The following is a 20,263-nucleotide window of genomic DNA, read 5'->3' as shown; positions in this document are numbered from 1 at the left end:
CAAAACCCTTAAAAGAAAGCTGCTGAAAAGAAGTAATATTATATGCAAGAAGACCTAGAGAGTCAAATCCCATTGGATTTTATCTTCTAACAGTTGTTATTATTATTTAATTTATTTTATTAAATATTTCCCAATTACATTTTGATTTGTTTTGGATCTGCTGGTGAGTATTGTTGTAGCCACATACTTGATACCAAGGTTTCACCTGGCATTCCACTGATTGGGAAAGATGATTTTAAAAATGGCAGTAGTTAGTGTTAGAGGAGTTATGGAATGGTAGACATACTGTTGGTGGAGCCACAAAATGATATGACCAGTTGGAGAAGATAGTTTTAATTTATGCCAATAAAGTGATTAAGTTTCATACCCTTTTAACTAGAGACTGCATTATTGGGTTTCTACCCCAAGAAAGCTATCGATAAGAAAAAAATTCCCATCTACTCTGAAATATTTATAGCAGCACTTTTTGTGACAGCTGAGAATTGGAAACAAAGTAGATGGCCATCAATTGGGAAATGGCTAAACCAATCATGGTACATGAATGTAAAAGAATACTACTGTGCTATAAGAAATAATGTATGTGATGAACACAGAGAAGCGTGAGAGGTCTATTTGAACTGACATCAAGTGAAGTAAGCAGAGCCAAGAAAATATACATCCAACAATGGAAAGGGAGAGAACAACCCTGTACCAAAAAAATCAAAAGTAAATATAATGAAATGATAAAGATCAAGCAGGACTTGAAAAGATATGAAATGACACCTTCAACCTACTCCTTCATGAAGGTGGGAAATCCATTGTTAAACATTGCATATGTTGTTGGACTTTTTCAACATATCAATCAGTCATGCTGATTTTTTTCTCTAGAATGTTTTTCCATGGTTACATGATTCACGATTTTTCCCATCCCTCTTCCCTCCCCACTTCCAAAGCTGACAAGCAATTCCACTGAGTTATACATGTATCATTGTTCAAAACCTATTTGTATATTATTCATATTTGCAGTAAGTTGATTTTTTAAAAGCCAAAATCAATATCCCCATTGAACCATGTGATTGATCATATGTTTTTCTTCTGCCTTAAAGAAGGCTATTGCTAAAGAAAAAAAGCAGTGGTGACTTATGTGAATTTTGACTCCAAAGAATGTGCCATGTCTGAGATAAGACTTTTAGATATCGCCTATGAAAACTTGTACTAGAAATGTTTGTTTGAAATACCCACATTTCCCAATGGAACTCTAGAAATCTTTCCCTGTGAAAAGCTTACTGCCCTCTTTGCTGTAGTGGTCCTATATGTTTTGTGTCTCCTGACTGGTATTAGGCCTACCCTCAGACTCAGACTCTTGGTGGTCCCTTATAGTCTTGCCACCTAACCTGTCTCTGTCTTCTTCTCCATGCATGATTCCCAAACAGGACTTGGTTCTATCTGTGCCGGCTTGTGTTTTCTTATTCACAGTCCTGGTTAGCTTCAGATACAGGTTCATTCCCACCTCCTCCATATATCCCCTTTAACTGCTGCAGCCTCATGCTATATACAATACGAGCATCTAAAGACAGAAAGTCTTGCCGTGGGGGCAACATGGGCTGACTGCTTCCTTTTAGGCACATTGATGACTTGACAACTAGCAGAAACATAGGCAGTTGTGGTTCTGATTATGTCCATATGAACCATGACACCAATCACAGGTGCTACATTCAACAATAAATGTGTTTATATCCAGCACCGTATGATAGATTTTAATTTTCTGTATGTATCAAGTTCATCGTACTATCCCTTTCAGCCTCCAAGAGGGCACCTTTGAGATTATTGATATTACTCCGTGCCATTTTGGCAACACGGTGGTCTATAGATTACATTACATCTATCTTGGCACTCTTGTGTCTCAGTGAGAATAGGGGTGTATGTAAATATTCCTGCCCCAAATTCTGTACAAAACCAGCCAGGAAAATCCCCTCTTTGTACCTCCTGCAGGAGAAGAGATGCTAGGTAGATGGAGTAGCAGCCATCAAAGCTTGACTAAAGGAATTTATTTACGTCATCCAGATGGGGCAATTCAAAATTCTTAAGGCTGGAGAAACTCTGTGGGCTTTTTCTACTACCTCACAATTTCAAGATGGACTTCAAGGTCTATTCCTTTCCAGAAATCATCAGTTCTGGATTCAAGAAGCTTGAGGTGGGGATCCTTGCATTGCTTAAGCTGGTTTTCTCCAATTCAGAGAATGGGGATAGGGTTATGGGTCTCATATTCTTCTTGGGATTTTCTGAACCCAACTGGAATATACGATAATACAGCAGTCCAACCTTGTTAAGGGATATTTAAGTTTGGAGGATTTTTACTGAATAAGCCCTCATTCAAAGGCTGGGGGTGTCTCTAGGCTATTGACTATTACACTAGAGATGTGAACTTCTTTAGGATGCTATCTTCCCCACCTCCCCAGTTTGTTTATTACCAATTAGTAGGACAAGAGTACAACTAATATCAATGTTCATACTCTCTAGCTCAAGTTGAGCAAGGTTTTTTATTCCTGTTGCCCATTATATCCCATCTCAGATACATAAACTCCAGACTAGAATTTCTCAGTTGCTCAGCTACAGAATTTGAAACCAAGAAGATCACTAGTGTTTTTTTTTAATTCCTTCTTTTATTTAGAAGTCTAGACATATCGGACCTTCCACAAACACACACAAAACTATAAATCAAACACACAGATCCCCTTAATCCCCCCTCCCCAATAAAGCTGCTTACAGTTATGGAAGACAGAAGCCACTATTAGAACCATAGAACCCTGAATGACCTCTGTATCATTGTTTCCTTAAGATTAGTTAACAGGGCCTGAGGGCTGTTCATAGAATTCCTTCATGGCCTCAGCTAACTCACAATGACCAACATTTCTTCTGAAGACTTTTGAGCTATGACATCATAGCCAATATGTGCCCTCAGAGTCACCGTGAAACAGCTGAAATAGAGCTGTGTGCTCTATTCTCCATCATTCTCAATGGGGTCTGTATACAATGCTTTACTTCTTTTTTTTTTTAAGCCCTCACCTTCCATCTTAGAATCAATACTGTGTACTGGTTCCAAGGCAGAAGAACAGTAAGGGAAAAGCAATGGGGGCTAAGTTTCTTGCTCAGGGTCACATAGCTGGGAAGTGTCTGAAGTAAAATTTGAACCCAGGATCTCCCATCTATAGGCCTGGCTATCTATTGAGTCACCTAGCTGCCTCCTCATGATAATTTTTACCTCACCCTCCCAAAACTCAACAGTCTCTAAAATCACTTTGACTTGCCCATTGTCTAAAATCATTACCATATCAACCAAAGCTTTGATTCTCCATTCTGTTGACCAATAGGCAATACAATCCTAAATAAGCCCAGGATAGTGGAAAGAGCATTAGATTTGCCATTAGTGGATCTGGGTTTGAATGTTTACTCTTCCACCTTTTATTTGTGTGACTGGACAAGTAACCTAACTGTCTGACTATTTCTCAGTTTCTTCATTTATAAAATGAAAGGACTAGAATAGATGACTTCTGAGCTCTCTTCTACTGAGAGATCAATGATCCTATGATCATGTAGTAAGTTAAAAAATATTGTGTCAACCAGAAGATGTGTGTGTGTGTGTGTGTGTGAGAGAGAGAGAGAGAGAGAGAGAGAGAGACAGACAGACAGACAGACAGAGACAGAGAGCCGGAGGAAGAGAGAGAGGTGGGGTGGGGAGATGGGGAGGGAGGAAAGAGAGCAAATCTCACTGCAATGTTTTGTGCAGATCTTCAGAAAAGAAAGTAACTGGCTCTAATTCCCTATAAAGCATTTCATCCACCAGGTGCTCAGACTTCATGTTCAGTGCTCTTTTGAGAGACAAAGGGAAGGGGAGAAAGGGTACGGAGAAAGTCCCTGAACAGTTTGGTTGAAGAGTCTGGGCTCAGGTGGGATTTTACAAAGATTGATCAAAAGTTGTTGTCCTTAAGGATGGCAGGAGGGGAAGGGCATGTGCAAACTGAGGCAAATTCCCTTGAAGAGATGGAAGGGATCTGTTTGAGATGAGGTGTGTGCCATGGTAAATTCAAAACCTTTTCTTCTTACCTTAGACATTCCCTTTTTGACTGTTGATGGTACCCAAGAAGAAGAAATTTGACTAAACACAATCCTGCTGAAACTTGACAAAAACTGAGGTACAATGGAAAGTTGGAAAGCTAGTATGACTTTGGGGCTCAAGCTTTCATTCTAGCTGTAGTGTATGATGATGGAAGTTGTGTGTAAGTATGGGTACCAAGCTCAAAAGTTTCCCCCCTAGCCTTCAGGTATTAAGGAAAAAGTCAAACAGGTTTAGTTCCAAAGTATGAAGAAAACAAGTCTTATTTGAAGGATTCAGACAATAGGTGATGTCTATAGTGAGGGATCTCATTGAAGGAATGGCCAATGATGTCACATGGTAGATGAGTCTTGGGGGGTAGGACCAATGATATCTGTAGGGGGGATGGGTGAAGCAATTAGAGTTATGACACAGGATAGGGAAGACTTGAGTTTGATGAATAGTTGTAGAAAGAATTTAGCATTTCAACAGGTACTATAATTTATTTTACTGCTATGATTTCTTCTACATCATAGAAGTGGATTCATTTTTAGAGAAAAAGGAAAATGGAATGATTTAGATGATTATTAGATAAAGAAACTTAAAATTTTCATTTTATGATAACAAGTTGAGATTATTCAGTTGAGTTCAGGATGACTTGGGGAAAGTTAAAAAAAGGTTAAAAAAGCAGCAATAGTATGACATTTTCTATTGAAAAACAAAACAAAACAAGAAGTATTCTCTTAGCATTATTAGATAAAATTTCATAATTTTAAGGCAAAGATCCACCTGCCTCACAGGCTGGTTTATTCTGTTTCCAGAAAAAAGAATAATTTTGTTCCATCAATTTTTGGTGTTACTTGTTTGTTTTTAAGAAGGGTGGTATGCCTACTTTGGGACTTATCTTCCTTGACAGTTTTGCTTTAGATATTCCTTTGGTTATGACTCTACCAAACGGAATAATCTGCATCTTCTGGACAGCCAAACCATCATCTATATAGCTGGCAACCAGCTAGTCTTCTTGGATTTGAAAACTGCGGAGCAGACTTACCTCCGGAGCAGCAGTGGTGGAGGAATTGGTGCTCTTGCGGTATAACTTTTAATAACTTCTAGGGGGAGACCCTATTTTTGTAATTGTTTGAATCTATCCATCAAACAACTGGTATTATCTACTGTTATTTGAGTCAAGTCACCAAGCATTTATTAAGTTCCTATTTTGTGCCAGGCATTATGCTAAGTGTTTGGGGATTCAAAACAAGGCAAAAAGCCTGCAAAGTAAACGAAAAAATCCTCTCCTCAAGGAGCTCTCATTCCATTGGAGGAGACAACATATCAATGAGTATGTACAAACAAGATTCACACAGACTAAATTGGAGGTCTTCTTAGAGGGAAGGCACTAATATGAAGTATGTTTCAATTATGTATCAACTCCATTAGGCATTTATGGGGGACCCAAGAGAAATAGAGCCAGTCCCTGACCTATAGATAGACTACTAGGTTTATAGATCTAGAGCTATAAGAGAATTCAAAGACCATTTAGAGCTACTTGAGGAAGTGGGTCCTAAGAAGGTTAAATAATTTGCTCAAAATCACAAAGGTAGTAAGTAACAGAGACAAGATTTGAATCCAGGTCCTCTTAACTGCAGAACTAGTGCTTTTTCTATATAAAAACCCCAATGTTCCTTGTTATATATGAACGACCACCTCTAGATAGTTGGTAATCACAGAGATTCCCTGTTTTTTCCCTTCTGCCACTGGACTTCCATACTCTATGACATTTAGTGGCATTGAGGTATTGTGGGTAGAGAGACTCAGTCCCAGGAAGACATGGGATGATGTTCTGTCTCATTCTTCAACTGATTGTGTGACTGTAGGCAAATCACTTACTTTTTTTTGGTACTCTTAGACAACTCTCTAAGACTATCAGTTGCTAGGCATGTGGTGATATGGTATGATAAAGGGAATTTCTTCTACCAATGAAATAATTGGTCATGACTCCCTATTTTTCCCATAGAATAATGGAAACAGCTTTGATCCTAGAGTTAGAGGAACTTCTTTTAAAATCCTGCTGTATAGACTCTCTTATTTTATAGATGAAATCTGGATATTTTGGGGGGCATGAAGGCTTAAAATGAGTTAGTATAATAGGGAAGCCAGAGAAGCTGGTCTACATTAAGAGTAACATAGATAGCAGGAATAAGGAAGTAATATTTCCTTTTCTGCCTTCATTAGACCCATCTACATCACTATTGCTTTAAAAATTGATTTTAAAATAGACATGTGATTAGCTCTTTGGTGAAAGTCAATTTGTAAGCCTATATGGCTTTCTTGAATTGTTGGGATAAAGTGGATGTGGATCAAATATCTAGTCACCTCAACAAGAGAAAGCAGATCTGAGATGGTTTTTAAGTGTAAAAGTGGAAATGATTATTAGTATAGAATGGGTTGTTCTTGATTGAGGCATTGCTAATGAACTCAGCTAGGATTTATAGGAGGAACTAGTTAGTTCATCAGGGTTCTATTGTACTGGGAGCAGCAATTTGAGAATTTCTGCAGAAATTCAGGACAAGAGCTCCATCTAGTCCCTTCTGGTTTAGCTAAGTGAAGTTACAGGAAAATCTATATATCCTAAGAGTTGATTTCCAGGGTTGTGATGGCAGTAAAAGTCACAGCTGTCTGAATATCAGGCAGGCTTTGGAGAATTACATTGATAGAGATGATAAATATGACCTGAGCAACTATTTCAGCTTTACTGGCTTGGTGTAGCTGCAAGTCTGACTCACAGCAGAACTGAAATAGCTTTTTTTTTTTGTGGGCTTTGCTCACAAAAGAGTATAAGTCCTGACCCAGAGAAGATACTATATAGTTATTGCAATTCATCTGTGTTACAAGTTAGTTACAAGTAGTTACAATTCACCTGTGAACTAACCGATAGATGGCATAATTCAGCAGAGAACCAGTAGATGACAGAAATACTGAATGGAGAGCCAGCAGATGGCAGTACTGGTTCAGTAGAAAACTAGTAAATGACCATAGTAATTTAGCAGAGAATCAGAAGATGATGGTTTATCAGAGTACATAGCTCAGCAGAGATGGTAATGTGGAAGCAGTGGGAAGGAGTGTTCCTGTGTGGAGTGAGTGGAGTTTTTTTCTTTTTAAATATAATATTAAAAAGACCTATTGATGACGTTTTTACACTCTAGTCATTTTGTCCCCATCCCCATTGTGAGAAAAAAAAATCTAATAAAATATGTGCTCTCTCATACGAGGCTAGATATATTTCATTATTTATTTTCTCAAAGTTTCATAGGGTTTTTCATTACTCATAGTTTGACTACCTTTGATTTTTATGATTTGTGATAATGCAATGTTTCTATGCATTAATCCATGGTTCTAAACAGGTGTTGTGGCCATACAAGTTTACTATGTGTATTCCCCTCGTGTGTGATCTCTCCTGTGTGCTCACTCTTCTAACTAATAGTATACATATATCTATATCTATATCTATATATATGTTTGTGGCAGAGTGGACCACAAGTTTATGGGAGGAATGTTTTATTGATACTCATCTTACTAGGACTATTTCAGTAAATGCTTTTGCTTTGAACAAATTGTGTCTGTGGCTGATGAGAGAAAAGCAAAAACATCAAAGGGGCTTGTAAGCTATGGTTCATGGGGAGATATGGACCCATATATTACCTTGAATCTTGGTGGTAGTGGTGGTGGTGGTTGTCCTTTGTACTTGAAAAGGAGCCACCAATAACGATTATATCTATTCATATAAAATATATGTTGACATGGTTGTCTAAGAGAAAACTCCAACGTACAGCTTTACTTTTAGCTGAAATCAGAGTATTCTTTATCGTTAAGAAATATTTTTATGAAATGCCTTTTTTATACACTCTGTTACAATCAAAACTCAACTTTAGTGAAATAACTAACACTAAATGGTGTATTAAAGTGACAATTGCGCACAGAAGAATCTGACCCTAGGGAATGAATGAATTTTTATTTTTTGTAGATTCACCCAGATAACACATATTTTGTAGTAGCTGAGAAAGGATTCTATCCAACTGTTGTCATCTATGAATATCCTTCCCTGAGGCCCTACAGAATCCTCCGAGGTAGGTTCAATGAAATTTAAACATGAACCCTGACTTAAATGTTAATTAGAATACTGCAGGAAATTTAATATCATTGTATTGCTCTTTTTTTCCCTCAGTAAGCCAACTCCTTTTTAAAAAACCCTTTCTGTCTGTCTTAGAATCGATACTAAAGAATTAGTTTCAAGGCAGAAGAATGTCAAGGGCTAGGCACCTAGGGTTAAATGACTCACCCAGGGTCACAAAGATAGGAAGTATCTGAGGTCAAATTTGAACCCAGGATCGCCTGTCTTGTGGAAGAGGCATGAAGGAAGAGAGAATTTCATGCATGCAAACAAAGTGAAGGACCTCGGCTGACAATCAAGAAAGAACGTTCCAAATGGAATATTCCCAGGAAAGTCAGTTGGAGGCAAGCCAGGCTGAGGAGGGAAGAAGCTCTGAACTGGACCCTGTTAGCTTCTGTCCTCGGCTGAAGGCTCTTGGCTTTGGAGAAGGGAGGCAAGAAGAAGGTTTTGTGTGGCTGATGTGGTAGTTGAATCTGAAGAACTGATTATATATGTGAGATTTGAATTTGAAGAAAGAAGAAGATTAAACAGTTGCCCTCCATCTCCTTGACAGACTTTTGTGTCACAGTTGTGACAGGACTGACATTTCCCATAATCCTCATATCCCTCATTATAGATTAGAGAAACCCTCATCCCTCTCACCTCATCTTACCGCAGTCCTCCATCCTGTTGTTCTCAATAAACCCCCTTACTTGAGAAAAGAAGAGAAAAGAGTGTTTCCTCAAAAATCTCAGAGTCCCGAAGCCAAAGGCTTCAGAAGAGGGTGGTGAAGGGAGGGATTGAGGGAGGAGGAGGGTAGAAAGATATTGATCTATTAACCATCAGGAGTGATCAATAGGCAACCCCAGAATATCTCTCTCTAATAGCATCTCTTTATCTCTCAGAAGTATCTCTCTCATCTCCATAACAATTAGGCACCCTCAAGTTTTCCTAGTATCTCTCTAGTCAAAGCCAGAGTATCCCATTACTGCAACCAGAAATATAGCTCCCCAGATTATGATTTCTGTTACAGTCTCTGGGTCAGCTTCTCTATTCACTGAGTCATCGACTGGCCTACGTGAGTCATCTCTGAACTAAGAATGCCCAGAATTCCATAGATTCACTTTGAAATGTATTCATGACAAAATTTGAATCCCGGTTCTATATTCTTGCTGCCTCGTTCTGTTCCTTGCTCTGTATAAGCTGACATACAAGTTCAATGAATACAATAACAATTTAGGTTTTCCTAAATAAAACATAGTGCTCTTTGATTAAAAATGAACCCTGTAATTCTTTCCAAAGTCAAAATTGATTCAGATTCTGTGTAATTCTTGGTAATACTTGATGCTTTCTTCTTTCTCTATCCAAAGGGATACTCTTGGGAGCAGCTGGTGATTCAGTGGACAGAGAGCCAGGCTAGAGATGGGGGTCCTGGGTTCAAATCCAGTCTCAGACACTTCCTAGCTATGTGACCCTGGGCAAGTCACTTAACCCCCATTGCCTAGCCCTTACCATTCTTCTGCCTTGGAATCAATACACAGCATTGATTCTAAGATGGAAGATAAGATATTTAAAAAAAGAAATAATTCTATTTTTAAAGCATATAGCATAATGCCTGACATATAATGGGTGCTTAATAAATACTTGTCCCTCTCCTCTAAAACTAATAATCATGAGTTAGATTCTGAATAAAAAAATCATTCATATATATGTATATATTTCTGTTGATATGGAATAAAAACATTTTTATATATTCTTCCCTAAATATCATTTATTCTTCCAGGAGGGACTGACGAAGCTTACGCACATGCAAGTTTTAATTTTAATGGCTTATTGCTGGCTACTGTGGGTAGCCACCCTGATTATACATTAACAATCTGGAACTGGAAAGAGGAGGTGCCCGTGCTGAGGACAAAAGCTTTTGGCCAGGATGTTTTTAAGGTCACGTTCAACCCTGAAAATGAAGAGCAACTTACCACAGCGGGATCAGGCCACATCAAGTAGGTTAAATGACCGTCACATCTAGTTGTCAGTGGAGATCACTAGGGAGGCCAAGGGAGAGGCTCTTGGAGCTGGCATCGGTTTTCCCAGTTCGTCTTTGGATTCTTTTAATAAGTGGTATTTTTCCTGCTAACAAGTAACGTGACTCTTCCATTGGGTACTTAGAACGACGTAAGTAGAATGGTAGAGAGATGGAAAGAAGTCATCTCACTCAGCACGTTATCTTCAAGGAAGTCTTTACCACCTAGATGTTTACTGAATATATTTCATCAATCAATCACCTAGCACTTATTAAGTGCCTGTGTGCCATGCACTGTGCTAAGCGCTAGAGACATAAAGGCAAAAATGAAATAGGCTGTACCTTCAAGCAGTCTACAACATGGGCACATATACATGTGTGTATGCACACACATGCACACATACCTATATACATGCATGTACACATATATACATTATAGAAATCTATACATACACTAAATGGATACTACTAGGTTATGTTGGGAGAGGGCACACCAGCAGCTGGGGGGATTGACTCTGACATAGTGTCGCCATTTTGGTCTTCTTCCAATGCAAAGGGCAACCACCAACCAACCAGGTGCCCTCGATATGTAAAAGGATGTTTAAAGGAAAAGTGGACTTAAAGGAAATAAAAAAGAAAAATCTTAGAAATTTAGAAAAACAAATTTAAGGTGCTTATGGTACATATAGGTAGAGATATCAGGCAAGGCATTGGTAATATGGGACTAAGGGGAAGCACAGTGAATAGAGTGGATGGAACCTGGGTTCAAATCAGGCCTTGAAAACCTCCTAGCAGTGTGACCCTGGTAAGGATTTTTTAAAAAAGAAATGAAATGTAGGACTAGAGTTCAGTAGAAAGATGAGGGATAAATATATAGATTTGGAAGTATTTGTTGTGGAAGTAGAGTTGAGAGGGAGAGAGAGAGAGAGAGAGAGAGAGAGAAAAGAAGGGAAGGAAGGAGGGAGGGAGATGGAGAAAGAATGCTGCTGCTGCCAAGGAGATTGAGATGGAGCAATTGTTTAGACAGGTATGGAGAACTAGTATTATGAAAAGTTAGGGAGTAAATCATAGAAGGGATGGCCAATGATATCAAGTGCTATAGAGAGGTAAAGGAGGAAAACTGAGAAAAGGTCATTGGATTTAGCATAAAAATAGTGTTGATCAATTTTGGCAGAACAATTTATTCTGTGTGGTGGTCTTAGGAATGAAATCGAAGTGAAATGAGTGAGAAAATGATGTGCAAATGGCTTTTTCTAAGAATTTGTTAAAGGGAGGAGACATAGGTAAGGTGATGACTTGAGGGGATGGTATTAAGTGAAGGATTTTTTAAGGTTAGGGAAGAGAAGGACATATTTAGAATTAACACTGGGAGCCATGAGAATTGTAAAAAAAAAGAGAACTTCTAGAGGAACAGAAAGAATATTTTATTCTGCATGATTTATCTGAAGTTAAAGGGGTTGGGGAAATCAAGTCACTGGGAAAAAATTATGAGGAAATAAGAATATTAACAAAACTGAAGGCTCAGACTAAGGTTACTATTAGCTCAAAACAAGGAAAATCTATCAAGGGAATTTCTTCAGACTGAATGTAGGAAGATAACTAGGCAATGGTGAAAATCTGGGCTCAAATTCCAACTCTGCCACCTATGTGACTTTGGTCAATCCTCTTAACCTCTTTGGGCATTATTTTCCTGATCCAGAAAATGGGCAGGTTGGACTAGATGAACTTTAAGGTCTCTTCCAGTTATGAACCTGTAACAGTGATCACCAACTGAATCAAAGCTTCAAGAGACTTTGAGTTCAGTTTATTCTTGAAATCAAAAGAGGAGACCGAGAAATAGATCTTTATCCTACAGGGACTAAAGGATGGAGTTAATAGCTCTGTCTTCGAATGCAGAAGTAGGGAGAGGCAGCAAGAAGAGACAGTGACAAGAATCAGTCATTGAGGAAAAGACAGAAGTTAGAAGAGTAATTAAGCAGGAGATGATGGAAAGGAAGTTCTAATTTTTTAAAGTTTTATAACTAATCTTATTGAATAAACTAAAACTGGATATCTATAAATCTTCTAATCTGTATAATTTGTACTTTGAGTTTTACTGGAACTATAGTAGAAATAGATACACATTGTATGATTTAGTGATTATACTATAATGCAGTTGACAAAAAAGAGGGCAGTATGTCATAGGGAGGTGAAAGGGGCGAGGTAACAAATTCCAGAATGCAGTTTTACAAGGCAAAATACATTCTTAACCTGACTTTTTATATATCATGGGATGATAATGGAAAGTTATCCAGAGAAACAGAAGAGACAATATGGAGAAAGGAAGCCTTTTGTTTTGAGGAAATCCCAAGGGTAGAGAATGGATTGGATTTCATAATAGAAACTCCTTAGAACATCTGCTTTCACAAAAACTGACAGCTTGTGCCCAGTAGGAAAGTGATGTAGATGGCAGCTGCTGTTCAGTCTTTAAAAATTCACTTTATAGCTGGAGAGCCCTCCCTTCAGTTTGTTTATCTGCTCAGCAGGAGAGCAGAAGCTAGAGGCAAAGAAGATGAAAATAATACTCAACAACAGAAGGGAAAGACAGACAGAAGCGAAGCACTAAGAAATTAAGACAATAGAAAGGAAACCGATACTTGAAAACTGACTTTAGCATCATGGCATTCAGGAGGAAAATTACTCTAGGAAGCATACAGTAAACTGTGAAGGTTATTTAAGCAATAGAATTGATTGGGTAAAGCTGGTTCAAATCTATACATAGAGGACTTTAATAATGAGGAGGTCACTGAACAGAGTTCTTTCTATCATGCATTTACCCAGCGACCTTGTATGTTCTTCATTTACGCAGGGGCAGAATCCTTGTTGGAGGAGAGCCTTTGAAACTTTTTGCTCAGCTAAGTCAAGCACTTAAAAAAACCCAGCAAATAAGATAAAGCAGGGTTTTATGTTTTCCAGTTAGTTATGTGACTGTGAAGATGTAAATATACCATGGAAAACAATTTGCTCAAAACCCCCTGTTTCTATCTCAGAGTTTCATCTAACCGTGACTCATTAAGACCAGAAAGGAAGCATATGGATTGCTAGTTTTTGATGTTCTCTCAGTCACTTTTTTGATAGAAATATTATCCATATTTTCCCATTTTGGGGTATAGTTCTCTTCCTGTGAAACCTTATACAATAATATTTCAGTTCTATGCTGCTACCAGTATGGTTTCCCTCAGTTTTTATTGCCTTGGTGCAATCATTTCCCCCAACTTCCTTAAAAGAATGATTGCTACTTCCTCATATAGCACAGCAAGTGTTAAATTCTGAATGCTATGCCTCTACTATGCTGATAACAAAAACACTGAAAGTTCTGTTACATTTTCCCTCCATTTTGTTCTTCTACTAGTTTCTTTTATTTAATGATCCTGAGAATGACATGGCTTAGGTCTCAAGATAAACGAGGAGATTTTACTTGTACTCTTTGACTATCTTCCTCTATAAATTTTACAAAGGAATAACACTTCAAAATCCCATTTTGATGCTCCGTCATGGTGTGAAGGGGACCTTGAGTTCTTAAAACGTATGCCCATGGAACATAAATTCTGACAGATTCTATCAACCTGGAAAGGCTGATGTTTGATTGAGTTTGCTGTCCCAAGATGAACCAGGCTAAGCATGGAGAGGCTCAATAATGATATGTCAACCACTGCTGTTTAATTTCTTGCCTATGGAAAGCCATGAGATGAAGAAAAATACCTGTTGACCCTCGGTCCTGTATATTCTGGGTTGATGATTCTCTTTTTCTACAATGTGGTAGAGTAGATGAAAAAGGGAGAGAATTAGGAGAGAGATTTTATACCATCTATAGATATTCACTTAAATGGGAGATCTTTGTCTTTAGGACCTGCAGATTGATAGTATTGGAAGAACTGGAGCATACTGGCATTTACAATAGGAAGCTTCTACAACATGGCAAACTGGTCTCTAGATTTTCCTTGGGCACTTGGCTGGCACAGTGGATAGAGTTCTGAGCCTGGAGTCAGGAAAACTTATTTCTTGAGTTCAAATCTGGCCTCAGATACTTACTAGCTGGGCAAGTCACTTAATCCAGTTTGCTGTAGTTTTCTCATCTGTACAATGATCTGGATAAAGAAAGGGTGACCACTCTAGTATCTTTATCAAGAAAACCCCAAATGGGGTCACAATGAGTTGGATACCCCTGAAATGTACAACAACAACAACAATTTTCTTTGGAAAAACAAAAGAGCCGACAAATGCATTTTCAGGCAAGAAGAAACCAGAGAGACACAAAGGGATACCTGGCCTCCCCATCTTGCACAATTCATATGTATACAGAAAAAAGATCACTAGGAAGATAGAAACTGTGCAGTCTATTACCAAGGGAGGAAGAGGTAGAAAAATTCTATCAACAATTTGATCTTGCAAATCAACCCAACCGATATTTTGATACTTTGTGACTTCAGGGTCAGGAAAAGACAGCAAAAATATGGTTCTACTTTAAGAAACAAAAGAGGTCAAAGACTTTTGGACTACTTTAAAAGAATAATTTCTTTCTGAAGAGAGATAAAGGGCACTAGGCATACCTTGGAGAAATGAACTTCTCAAAAATGTAATTTATTCTGAAAACCAGGAATTTAATGTGGTCAGACCATTGACTAGACAGAGCTCAGAAGTTCTTAGCCTGTTTTTGGAATATGGGCCCATTTGACATTCTAGTGAAGCCAGTGGGCTTTTTCTTGGAATGGCATTTTTAAATGAATAAAATAGAATAAACAGGCTCCCAAAGGAACTGGTTATATTGAAATAGTTTCCAAAAGATAATTAAAAAAAAGACAGCCAAGTTCACAGACTTAGGTTAAGAATTCTGAGTTAGAGGAAAAAAGAAAAAACCAACATCAGATTAGTAAAAAGATAGATATGAGGAGACACTATAAACAATTCCATACAGTGCAGTGCCTTCCACATAGCAAGCCTTAAACAATGTTTTCTGAATTGTTGAATTGTAACTTCAACCTGCCATTCACGCACTTATCAATAGATGCCTGAAAGCAGGACATGGAAAAGGCAAAGACTTTAACTCAAAATTTAACATATGAAAATGAAAAACAATGGATAACCCATGAACTTCCTTAGCTAGGAAAACCCCAATTTTGCTTATTTAGAGATATGTTGCTCAGTCTAGACAAAGTACAAAAATTCAAAATGACTATTTTCATTAAAGCTTGACTACTCAAATGAAAATTTTCTGGGGACTTGAGCAGGAAAGGATCCTCCCTCCCAGTAAATAAGAACAAACTAAAATAGCCCTATAATAGTGAGTTGAAGAGATCAAAATACTAAGAGAGATTTAATCCTAGTGCAACTCAAAATGGAAAGTTGAATTTAAAAAATTGCTATTATCAACAAAGATGAACATTTCAAGTATATGAAGAGATAGGAGATTATATATAAATCTGAATTGTTACTATGATAGTTTGCTTTTAAAAATGTATGTGAAGTTTATCACAGTAGTAACAAAACTGCCCTTGTTATGTCCCCTTATGAACTTTTTTGTTTTTTTATTTATACTTTAAAAATATTTAATTGATGTTATTTTCCTTTTTTGTATTTTTATCATTGTAAACTAATGCCTCTTCCCAAATAGAAGTCCTTCCTTATAATAAATACTTGTAGTCAAGCAAAATAATTCAACACGTTGACCATGTCTGAAAATATCTCATTTTGTACCTCCAGTCCATCATCTTTCTGCTAAGAGGTGGATTCATGCTTCATCAACAGTTTCTGAAGTCATGATGGCTTACTGCATTGATGAGATTCTATAGTCTTTCAAGGTCATTTTTCTTTCCATTATAGATAATCATTTTGTAAATTGTTTTACTCCTTTTACTGTTCATAAAATCTTCCCATATCTTTCCAGATTTGTTATATTTGTTATTTTTAATGGTGTAAAACTTTCATTACATTCATATACCATAACCATCCCTCAGTGGGAGCCAACTTTATTTCCAATTCTATGCTACAATAAAAAGTATTGCTATAAATATGTTTATACATATAGGCCATTTCCCTCAGTCTTTTGAAAAAAATTTCCATTTTATTTATTTTCAGATCTTCATTCTCTTCCTCCCAACTAGTCTTTCAAAGTTGTTTGTCTTTATAATACTTTGTTATTGAATAAATTGTTCTGTTTCTGCTTACTTCATTTTGTTCAGACTATTCCCATCATCATTTCTTAATAGTACCATTACATTACATTCATGTAAAATAATTTGCTCAGTCATTCCTCAATTGTTTATTTTCTTCAGTCTTTGAACCATTTGAATGTTTTATGTCTAGCTATATCAGGTCAAAGAATCCGTATAGTTTAGTGGTATTTTTGTTCAGTTCCAAATTGCTTTCCAGAAGGGTCAGATTAATTCGAAGCTTCACAACAGTCCATCGGTGTGCCTGTCCTTCCACATCCCCACCAATAGTCGTCTTTTATCATTATTGGCTATCAGATGCTTATGTCACATGGAACCTCAAAGATGCTTTAATTTGCATTTTTCTTAGTGATTTTGAAGTGTACCTCTCCTTTGAGTACTGAGAACCTTTCTTTATTCTTTTACATTTGTATCAATACCCTTGGTATTTTCAATGTCAGACTTTTATTGTAGAAATTTGCCATATTTTCCTCAGTTAACTGTTTCTCTGCTAATTCTAGCTGTACTGGTTTTGCTTGTACTAAAGCTTTTAAATTACATGTAATAGAAACATTCCATTTTATCTTCTCTGATCATCTGAATGTCCTAGCAATAATTAAAAAAAGCATTTCTTTCCTCTAATTTTGAAAAAAAATTATGACTTTTTATATTTATATCTATTTGGAGCTTGGTATGGCCTTTATGATGACAGATGCTAGTCTATATCAAATTTCTTCCAGACCATCTTTCCAGTTTTCTTCACCGGTTTTGTCAAATAGATTGCTCTTGTCCCATTATTTGGTGTCTTGGGTTTATTGAACACTGTGCTCCCACATTTGATTGCTTCTGGGACTCCTTTACCTTCTCTACATTGATCAACTTTTCTATGATTTATTCAGTACTAGTTAGTATTAGGGAATAGTACTTGATAGTAATGTTTGAGATCTGGTAGGATTAGGTATTAGGATTCTTGATTTTTGATTCTTCAAGATTAATTTTATGATCAAAATTCTCTGGAGACCATATCTTAATTTATAATTACTTATTAAATATTTACTACTTATATAATAATAAAGTTAATATAACAAAGATTATATATTTATGTTATAAATAACATATAGATAAAGTTAATAAATAATAATAAATATTTATTAAATAATAAACTTTTTCCTCCTTTAAAATCCAAAGATTGTCTTGGGGCTCCAAAAGGGATACAGATTAAGAGTAACCTTCCAATTATTTTTATTATTATTATTATTTTATCTTTCAATAATGTAACCTGTTGTCAGTTTGATTATTATGGTTTATTCAGTCATTTCAGGTCTGTCTGACTATTTGGGGCCCCATTTGGGGTTTTTTCCTGGCAAAGATACTGGGGTGGTTTACCATTTCCTTCTCTAGCTCATTTTATAGACGAAGAAACACAGTTGAATGACTTGCCCAGGGTCACTCAGATAATAAGTGTCTGAGACCAGATTTAAACTCAGGAAGAGGAGTAATCTGATTCCAGGCCTGACACTCTATCCGTTGTGCTACCTAGCTGTCCTGCATTATTATGGTACTAACTCAGTACATTAATTTAAGTAGTACCATCAGTTTTATTATGTTGGGATAACCAACCCATGAGCAATTAATATTCTCCAACTATTCAAGTCTTTCTTATTTCTATAAAGTGTTGTAAAGTTAGATTCAAATAAATTCTGAATATGTCTTGATGGGTTAATTCCCAGGTATTTTTGATATTTTGTAGTTATTTTGAATGGATTTTTTTCCCATCTCCCATTGGGTTTCTTAGTAATACACAGACTGATTTTTTTTACCTACTTCACTTTTAAAGGAGAATAGAAGGTCATTGAAGAGCAGTTAATGAAGTTTGAGGACATTTACATTGTGCTATTTTTTGGTTATTATTTAAATAATTTTTTAGTTAAATTTCATCAGTTCTCTAGTAAACATACCATCAGCGAATTCTTCTTTGACTACGATTATTCCTCCAGTTTCTTTATATTGTTTTGTAATGATTAGCATTTCTAGAACTATATCAAATAAAACCGATATCAATGAACACCTTTATTTTACTTTCAATCTTACTGGAAAAGCTTCCGGTATTCCTCTACTACAGATAAAGTTAGCTCTTGGCTTTTGATAGATAACCATTTCTTTATATTTTGAATTTTTCTTTCTGAACTTTGATAAATATGGTTTTTGACTACTAGTCTCATATCTCTTTTAATTTTACTTAAAATCTTTTTGAATTGCATATTCAAACAATTTTTGATAATTCTGACATTTTACAAGTCAGATTCTTTTTCTTCCTTCCTTCGCCTCTCCCTCCTCCCCCCCGCCCCCCGTCATAATTTGCCAGATCCTGTCTCTCTTTTAAATATATAATATTATTGATTTAGTAGGTAATGCTTCCTCTATGTAGTAGAAGCAATATCTGATGATATAGGCCAGGCTAGATATCCCTTAAAAGGTACTGAAGTTGTCCTTAATATTTAACTGACTCTAGGGACAGAGAGTTTGGCTTTTAGCTTCCTGGTGGCCTGGGAACCAAATTGAGCCCAAGGGAAGGCAGGAGTTGTTATCTTAGACTTGATAGATCAATATAGCTAGCACAAAATCAGAAAAGCTGCAGGCAGCTAAGTCAATGCTATGTCCTTGTTGAATATCCTCATATTCTGCTGAAGTAAAACTTCTTTAGTTTGGCAGTCTACAACGGTCTCATTTTATTCAAAATGATTGAAATCTCAGACTGCCCTGAGTCAGGCCTGGCCATTCCTATGTTCTTCAGCCTTTTTTTTTTTTTTAATTTCCCTCATATTATACTTCAATACAATTTTTAATTCTCTAGTCTTTAAAAAACACAAATGAGAGTTTTAGTAAAAACCTTTTCTCCCTCTATTCCTATAATCTTGTGGTTTTTATTTATTTACGTTTTTTGCATGTGTCTTCTTCAGAAACTCAGTAAAAAACAAATAGTAAAAATAAAAAAAACAATTGCACTATTTGCGTGGTGTTTGTCATTAAAGTCATGTTTGAGGCCTGGCAATACTCTCTAGAGTCTGAGTTCTTAACCTTTTGTATATGAGTGTTGTGGGCCTCTTTGACAGTCAGGGAAGCCTGAAAACCCCTTCTCAGGATTTTTTTCAAATACATAAAATACAATATAAATTTACAAAAGAAACCAATGATTTTGAAATGCAGTGACCAAAATATCTGTGTAAAATTTATGAATCTCCAGGTTCATGTTTAAAATTCCTCAGAGGGCCTCAGTAGTCCTTTTTGATCTCAGAACCCTGTTAAATTCTTAAAAATTATTGAGGATCCCAAAGATCTTTTGCTTTGTTATATTTATTGATATTTACCACATTAGAAATAAAAAATGACAAGAATTAAAATATTTATTTATTAGTTCATTAAGATAACAATAATGAAGTCATTACATATTAATAGAAATATTTTTTTATGAAAAATAACTTTTCCAAAACAAAAAAATATTCTAGTGGCATTTGTTTTCCTTTTTTGGGGGTGTAAATTTCCTTAAATAATGTTTGTCTTCGTAGAAAATAATTAGATTCTTATATCTATTTCTGCATTCAACCAATCTGTTATGTTTTGGATGAAGTATATGAAGGTAATGTAGTTGGAAAACTAATATTTTAATAAGCAAATAACATCTTAGTATTGTTATTAAAATAGTCTTGGCCTCTCAGACCTTGTTAAAAGTATTTTGGGGACTCCTGGGGTGAGCAGACCACACTTAGAGCTGCTGATCTAGAAGATTCCATCTAATCTCTCACCATTTTTACAAAAGCACTAAAACCATGAACATC

At 36.4% G+C, this 20,263-nt stretch overlaps 1 protein-coding gene across 4 annotated transcripts in view; it reads left to right on the top strand.

Annotated features, from left to right (window-relative positions):
• Positions 1 to 20,263, top strand: part of CFAP44 (cilia and flagella associated protein 44) — a 167,848-nt gene that overhangs the window by 11,681 nt on the left and 135,904 nt on the right. Inside the window, exons 1-5 of one of the 4 annotated variants that reach the window (XM_056793465.1) lie at positions 2,862 to 3,001; positions 4,089 to 4,172; positions 4,989 to 5,162; positions 8,094 to 8,196; positions 10,003 to 10,219. Coding sequence is in view for 2 of the 4 variants with exons in the window: in XM_016433464.2 (XP_016288950.2) it covers positions 5,000 to 5,162; positions 8,094 to 8,196; positions 10,003 to 10,219 (483 nt within the window). In the remaining 2 variants the exon portion in view is untranslated. Of the gene's footprint in view, positions 1 to 2,861; positions 3,002 to 4,088; positions 4,173 to 4,988; positions 5,163 to 8,093; positions 8,197 to 10,002; positions 10,220 to 16,057; positions 16,077 to 20,263 lie in introns of those variants that run through there. The other 3 variants (XM_016433464.2, XM_016433465.2, XM_056793464.1) reach the window with 3 other exon arrangements.

This window comes from Monodelphis domestica, chromosome 4 (genome assembly GCF_027887165.1).
Source record: "Monodelphis domestica isolate mMonDom1 chromosome 4, mMonDom1.pri, whole genome shotgun sequence".
Classification (NCBI taxonomy): Eukaryota; Metazoa; Chordata; class Mammalia; order Didelphimorphia; family Didelphidae; genus Monodelphis; species Monodelphis domestica.
Note: the sequence above shows the minus strand (reverse complement) of the source record. Positions and strands in the feature narration are given on the sequence as shown.